The sequence below is a fragment of the Diabrotica virgifera genome, chromosome 4 (genome assembly GCF_917563875.1).
Source record: "Diabrotica virgifera virgifera chromosome 4, PGI_DIABVI_V3a".
Lineage (NCBI taxonomy): Eukaryota > Metazoa > Arthropoda > Insecta > Coleoptera > Chrysomelidae > Diabrotica > Diabrotica virgifera.
This window is the reverse complement of record NC_065446.1, coordinates 134,420,134-134,428,306: the sequence shown is the minus strand read 5'-3', so window position 1 is coordinate 134,428,306 and position 8,173 is coordinate 134,420,134. Positions and strand designations below refer to the sequence as shown.

The window sequence follows — 8,173 nt, the reverse complement described above, 5'->3', positions numbered from 1 at the left end:
GCCATCCACCACCGGGATATGATTGAAAATATTGACCAACCAGGAAATGAAGACATACCAGTAATACCTGCAATTAATAATAACATTAGAGGAAATGCAGCTAGCATTTATTAATGATAATTTTTAGTTGAATGGAGATACTACCCAATTCCTTCTCAAAGAGTTTGGCAAATATATTTGGACGGGTGTTAAAAAAAATACAACCTTTATTATTGCAAATAAAAAGTTACCAAAACACATTTTATTATTATTATTTTTCTTCTTCCTCTTTATAAGCAATTCTGCTTGTTCACTGGCAGATTGATACCTACTCGTATATGGGATGTTGTCACTGCATCTTTTGTACAGTCAGCCAATACTTCTATCAATTGGTGATTTATCTCTTGTTATTTTGATCATCCATGTCTCCCCCATTATGCTTATATGGTTATTATATCCCTTTTTTTAAGTTGTTAATCATTTATACATTGTACATTACATAAGTCATCTAAAATCTTCACTCCTCTTTCGATCTCTCAGCGTATTTTCGGTAATTCTTTTTAATGCTGTCATTTCTGCCGTTTCCAGTAGTCTTTGTGTTGTGTCTGATGCAATGTCAATATTGATTTTACACTGGCTTTATAAATATTTCTTGACTTCATCTCAGTGTTAGTATGTCGCTTTCACCATAATATAATGTTATTAAGACATCTTGCCAGTCTATTTGCTTTTTGTACTTGAATTCTCACTTTTTTGTCCAAGTCTTAATAGCTTAACGATGAAATTCCAAGATATTTTATTTCCATTATTTGTTCAATACTGATACCATAAATTTCTATTTTACATCTGATTGGTTCTTTACTGAATACTATTGTCTTAGTTTTGTGTGGGAGATGATTAGCTTAGTTGCAAAAACTAGAAAGTGAATGTGAATAAAAAAGATCATCCAAAATATCAGTTGTATTCATATTCACTTTGTGAGTTTTTGCCAATACTTTTGTGGTGAGCCTGCCAATAACCCACAAAAGATGGAAAACATACTATGTTGTGAAATAAAAAGAGATGAAACTAGAAAAGGTAAAAATTATCAATAAAAACAAATAAATTTACATTATATTGATAGTTTCCCACCTTTAGATGTATCAGAGTCAAACTGTCACAGGTCACGGTAGTTGTTGTCAAACTCCTCCGATACGTCTAAAAGTGGGAAACTACACTTGCGATCATAAAAAGCGGGTCACTCGATGAATTATTCAAGTTAAATGTCTCGAATTTTCTAAACCTGTTGTCCGATTTGAGTGACTTTATTATTATGTTATAGTCCTATTCTTTAACAATATCGCCATAATAATATTGTTACTAGACAGGTAAATTGTCATTGTATACCGGGTGTAACAATCATACTGTGTTTATTCCTCAAAGTTCGAAACACCCCGTGGAATGTTTTAGCATAGATAAAATATTGAAATTAAAACTCGATTGTAGCCTTGAGCTTTCTTAACATTTTCTTTTTTGATTTATTTGTTTATGTTGGATAATAAAAAAAGTTAGGCACCTTAACAACTAACCATGTTCTTCATCAATACAGGGTGTTTTTAACTAAGTGCGACAAAGTTTTAGGGGCAATTCTGCATGAAAAAATAATGACCGTTTTCTTTATAAACGTATGACCGCAAATTCTTTGGTTTCGAGATACGGGATGTTGAATTTATTCTTACAAACTGACGATTTATTTATTACTCTAAAACCGGTTGAGATATGCAAATGAAATTTGGTAGATGTTAAGACGTAGTTATGGCGCATTTTTTGACATACAATTAAGAATTTTACATTCACCATTGGCGTGCATACGGGATGTATCTATAATGTTTATACCCGTATGCACGCCAATGGTGAATATAGAATTATTAATTGTATGTCAAAAAATCCACAATAACTGCCTCTTAAAACATACCAAATTTCATTTGCATATCTCTATTGGTTTTAGAACAATAAATAAATCGTCAGTTTGTAAGAAAAATTTCAACATCCCGTATCTCAGAAACGAAGCATTTGCGGACATATGTTTATAAAGAAAATTATCATTATTTTTTCATACAAAATTAGCCCTTAAAGTTTGTCGCACTTATTTAGAAACACCCTGTATGGATGCAGAACATGGCTAGTTATTAACGTGCTTAACTTTTTTATTATCCCACATAAACAAATAAATCAAAAAAGAACATGTTAAGAGAGCCTAAGGCTACAATTGAGTTTTAATTTCAATATTTTATCTATGCAAAAACATTCCACAGGGTGTTCCGAACTTTTAGGAATAAACACAGTATGATTGTTACAGCCGGTATACAATGACGATTTACCGGTGTAGCAACAATATTATTATAGCCATATTGCTAAAGAATAAGGCTATAACATACTAAAAAAATCACTCAAATCGGACAACAGTTTTAGAAAATTCAAGACATCTAACTTGAATAACTCATCGAGTGACCCGCTTTTTATGATCGCGAGTGTATTAATATAATATAAATTTTATGGGTTTCTTTTGATAATTTTCCACCTCTGCCAGTTTCATCTCCTTTAATTTCACAACATAGTATATAGTTATAGTAGTAAAAAAGTATAAAAACAAATTATATTATCATTTTATTTCTTATAATATATATTTACATATTATTTATTTTGTGATTCTGCCTCCAACAATTTTGTCTTCAATGAAGCATGTTTCAAAAGTTCCGCTTGAACCTTCATTTTAATTTCGTGTTCCCTTTTTTCCATCTCATGTTTTAGTCTCATGTACCTCATTTGCCTGTTGTGTTGGAGTTCCATAATTTCCATATGCCTATTATGCTCTTTTTCTTTTAACTCACGCGAATATTCTGTTATATTTTTTATGTATTCTTCATCCTGGAAATTGAAATCATAGTTAAAAAAATAGAAGAATGGAAGGCTTCATGTTTGGAAGTCAACAGTTAGCTTTATTTAAGATCCTACCATCTACTATATACATAAACAGAGCAGTTACTAGAAGTTGTGTAATTAAATACCTTAGAAACCTTTGCAGCAGCCCCCTCTGTTAAATTACTTTTTCCTATCTGCAAAAAATAACAATAAATAAACATTTTCCAATATTTAGTTACCAGAAGTTATAATTAAATACCTTCAGGCTATTTTTAGACTTAGCAGTGGCCCTCTCTAATGAACTGTTTTTTGGTGTCTGCAACAAATAATAGTAAATGAACATTTTCCATAGATTTTGTTTTGTATAGATATTATTAAGTACTAATTATTTACATGATAATGATTAAAGTCCAGATTATAAGCATTTTGCTTTTTTGTTTTTTTTTTGCTTATAATTGGGATTTTGAGTAAAAATGCTTATTTTAAAGATAATTTACTTCAGATAATGTACTTCAAGATAATATCTTTAAAATAAGCATTTTTACTAAAAATCCTAATTATAACTAAAAAAAAGCAAAATGCTTATAATCTGTACTTTAAATGATATATAAGGACCGGTTTAACCAACAACAAATAAATCAGTGAGTAGTTAAGTGTTGGTAGAGTAAAATTTATTAGTCAATTATATTTCTATTGTGTTTAAATACAATTTTGATAATTTACAGTTAAACTGACGAATCTTCTTTGTTATAGATATTTAAAACGGCATTAACTTCTCAATAATTTTTTTAAAAATATATATTTATTTGATAAATAATGAAAGTAAGTCTTATTTGACATTGGTGGAACATAGATATGTTGGTTTTATGAGTTGAATAAATTTATTCATCAAATACTTAAACTACTATTTGTTATTAGTAAAACCCATCAATAGGTTTATTAATTGTATAATTAATTCTATGTTAAATTAACTAACCTCTAACATTTGTTGTGGGAATTCTTTATTTTCTTTAAATTCCTTGTCAAATATCTGAAAAAAAATGTTTAGGTTAATCATACTGCATATAAACTTATGTCTATGATAAATCTTTTTCATGTGCCGTCTCCTTTAAGAAGGTTGGCAACCATCATGGCAATTCACACTTTCGATACCGTTGCTCTAAAGAGATCAGCAGAAGTGCAGTTAAATCAAGCTCTCAAATTGTTTAACAAGGAGTTGCATCTTCTTCCAAGACTCCTTCTACACTGTATTCTTCCTTGTATTATTAATTGCAACAAGTTATAACGCTTGCCCCTCACGACATGTCCCAGATATTGCAGTTTTCTAACTTTAATTGTATTTAAGACCTGTCTTTCTTTTCCCATTCTTCTCAACACCTTGACATTCGTGACTCTATCCACCCAACTAATTCTTAATAGGTTTGTTCCTACAAAGAATCACAAACTAGTTCATAACAGTTTCTGACTGCTGCACAATACGCATGTGCGAATTCAACCAGCCGCGAACTAGTTTGTGATTTTTGTTGGAACAATATTCTACCGAGCTGGCAAGTTGTCTAAGAGCAGTGCCCAGAGAAAAGAAAAGAAAGAAGAAGAAAGCATTCAGGAAAACGAGGCAAAACGAAAACTTTAACCTTACTATTTTACCCATATTCCATATTTGATAATGCACGAAGATATCAATGTTCTATGATTAAAAACCATTTGAACATCATCAAAAAGAAAATTTTTATTATTTCAATACTAAAATTTTAAAATGTTTACATAATAAAAACATCTACAATATTAGATCACCAATATGAGTGTAATAAATGTATAGTCTTACCAAGGCCATATCATATATTGTTTAATGTTTTGATAGCAGAGACTGTAACTCTAGAATCTGTACTATATTTGGGTTTCTTTTACTGAAATTACTTATTTTGTAATCTAATATTTATACTTTTTTAAAATGTATATCATGAGTACATAGATACCCATATTTGCCTAATTTTGACTATTAGATTACAACACAAATCTCAGTTGGTGATACTAAAACATTTAATAAGGAAATATTACTAAGAGAAGGGATTCTATATATACAATATTCCAAAAATTTTACTACTTTGATAGCAGAGACTGTAATAATTCTAGAATCTATTATATAAACATTTCTTTAACTAAAAGTACTTATTTGGTAATGCAATATTTTTATACTTTTTTTAAAATGTAGAGTATATTATAGGTATATTTACATAATTGTGGTCATTAGATTACAACAGAAATCTCAGTTGATGATAATAAAAAAATTTGATAAGGAAATATTGATATTTTAAGTATGATAAATCTACTGATCTTTAACTGAATTTCCAGTTCTTCACTAGTATTTAGTCCAATATTACTGGTGCTCAGTGGCGGTTTCTCCATAAGTGCACATGTGCACGTGAACCCCCAAAATTATTTTTACACCAACATCCATATATTTAATATTTATCATTCTATAAATAACATTTTAATCTAACTATACAGTAATTGAAATTCGAAATAACAGATCCAAGGAGTTTATAAGTATCTAATAGGTAACATTTAATTATTTTTATTCTATTTCAAAGGAGAAAGTTCACGGATGCGAGGCCTTAGACAGAACCCCGCGTTCACCGCTCTCACAGTGGTTCCTATACCAATGACTTTTCATACGACGAAATACAACTCACCACCCACCCCGCTACCCGCTCTAGCCAACAAGTTTAGATGGCCACAGGATCACAAGTTGGATGTGCTCTTATGGCATGATCTTTGGTGTTTTCAACGTGCACGGCACACCTATGTTTAAATTTTGCTTTCATGAAGTTCGAATTTCGGAACTATGTATATTAAGAATGGAAGGATTTGTGGACGTAAATGTTAGCGTGGAATATTTAAAATCAATTAAATTTTCTTCATTATATTTAGAAGAAAAATAAAAAATGACGAAACCAAATTTGTTAATTAAGAATGTACCAAAGTGCAAACGTCGGGATTATAAATGATTATTTAAAATGGAGATTTGTGTAAAAACTTACAAATTGTGTAGGTGTGAAGCACATATTTGGAGAAGAGGAAGCATAGTGAATAAAATAGAAGATACGATTTTAACTATCCAGTTGGAATTCCAGATTGGAATTCTCCAATTATGTACTTGTTACGATGCCAGTGACAACTGCAGAAACAGAACGATGTCTCTCTGCATTGAAACGTATCAAAACTTTCCTTAGAATAGCTATGGGCCTGGATCGATTAACTGCCCTCGCAATGTTTTCAATAAAAAAAATGATTCAAGAAATTCCAAATTTTACTGAATTTGTTTGTGAATAATTTATCTAAAAAATAACAGGCGACTAACTTTCGTTACAAAACTTGCTTGTAACATTTAAACACTAAATTATAATTTTAAGTCAATAAAATACATTATTTATTGTAATTTTTAATAAGGTCCTTTGATTTTTACAATTTGAAGACACTCAAAAACCTTTACCTACGGAAATAGGGTCTTAAGGTCTTTTTATATGTTAACATTATGTGTGCACCCCCAATATTTTACACCAGGCGCCGCCACTGCTGGTGCTTTGTCCCATTTCATTAATACTAGTTCCCATTTCAAGAAATTGTATTGCTGGCATCACCTGTTGACAAAAAATATATATAAAATATAATGTATATAACCGTACCTATCACATGAAAACTCACCGAACCATCAGAGTCATGTTCATTGTCATCCCACAATAATTCTGCGGGATTCATAATATCTTTTATCTCCATTACATCTTGATTGGGCATTGGTGGTCCCTCTCCACCGCCAGTCTTCCTCAGTTCTTTATTATAACTGCTACATACTTTGCGGGCATTGATTTTCATATGTTTCCACTGATTTTGCAGTTGTCGCAGGTCTCTTTGTTTACTATTTAATTCATTGAACCTGAAATGTTGAATTGTATATAAAGTATATTATGGATAATTAAAAGAAAAGAAGTAAATGAAATTTTTAAGTGCATAATTAAAAATGTTCATAAAATTATTAAAATTTTAATAGAATGTTATTAAAAGGGCATTAAAATAAAATATCTTACTTTTTATGGACTGTTTCCCAGGCTTTTGTTTTTGCTTTAGTTGCATTTGTGTTTAGTGATTTATTCTCTATAGTATGTGAGTATTCCTTGAATACACTGCGAAACAATTGCTGAAATATTACAAAAAAATCAATCAAACATGAAATTTGTATTGTAGATAAGCAAATAACTTACCTTTTGTTCTTCGTCCCAATTTATGGAGCGAATTCTTTTTTGTTTTTCTCTACCTCCACTCATTTTGCAATTAAAATCGATCAAAAACAGTTATATTAATAAAAACAAACCAAACAAACGGAAAATGCAAATGATGAAATGATCTAAACCTAACCAAAGAAAAAATGACAAATTTCAAACAAAATGTCGCTGTCACCGTCAATTTCTTGACATTTTTCTTCTTTTTCACAAGAGTTGCCAACTTAAATTTGTTGTAACTAGGACTAAGGAAGGTTTAGTTAGTCCGAGCTTAGTCCATGTTTATTAATGACGTTCTTAAAATGAAGTTAGTACTCGCTTAATCTCGGACTAGCTAGTCCGAGACTAAATTCGGACTAAGCGATTTTTATTAATAAGGCTGTAAGTGTATAGGCTTGTAGGTATTTTTACTGTGTTAAGTTATTAAATGAATTTAGATCAATTGTTGTACAGTATAGTTTCCGTATCTACCGGTGTGTGCCAGGATACTATTAAGTGTTTAGTGATAATAAAAATAATTGTGTAAGTGCAATAATGGAGGGTAGAAAACGTCTTTCTGATAGTCAGTACAGGAAAAAGATATCAAAGAAGTAGATTGAAACAAAAAGGCTTAGAATTTCCCTAGGTAAATTTTTATAACATTTATACACTCATGCTGAAAATATTGCTCAACCTAGAGAACATACAGCTGCTAACTCTCCCTTTGAGTCTGATAACATTCACCCAGACCTAGGCCTATCATCTGCATCCACGTCTACTGCCGCTCCCTACCAGTCCAACGAAAGTCACCTAGGACTATCACCGGCATCTACGTCTGATACCGCCCCCTCTCAGACCAACGCCAGTCAACGAAAGTCAATCATCTACGTCAGCTACTGATGACACTACTACTGTCACACTACTATAACAATGTTATTATTGATTATGATCCAGTAAAGTGGTCCAATAAAATTAATGATTTTGCTAGAACAACTTTAGTAACAAAAGGCCCCCGCCGAAATTACCTATTGCAGAGG

At 31.0% G+C, this 8,173-nt stretch overlaps 1 protein-coding gene across 1 annotated transcript; it reads right to left on the bottom strand.

Moving 5' to 3' along the window:
• Positions 1-2,608: 2,608 nt before the first annotated feature.
• On the bottom strand, positions 2,609-4,101 carry LOC126883935 (DNA ligase 1-like). The gene is made up of 4 exons (XM_050649711.1): positions 3,857-4,101; positions 3,140-3,196; positions 3,027-3,074; positions 2,609-2,886 (listed from the first exon to the last, which is right to left on the bottom strand). The coding sequence occupies exons 1-4, from the start codon at positions 3,974-3,976 to the stop codon at positions 2,653-2,655; spliced, it is 459 nt and encodes a 152-aa protein (XP_050505668.1). The 5' UTR covers positions 3,977-4,101; the 3' UTR covers positions 2,609-2,652.
• Positions 4,102-8,173: the final 4,072 nt, after the last annotated feature.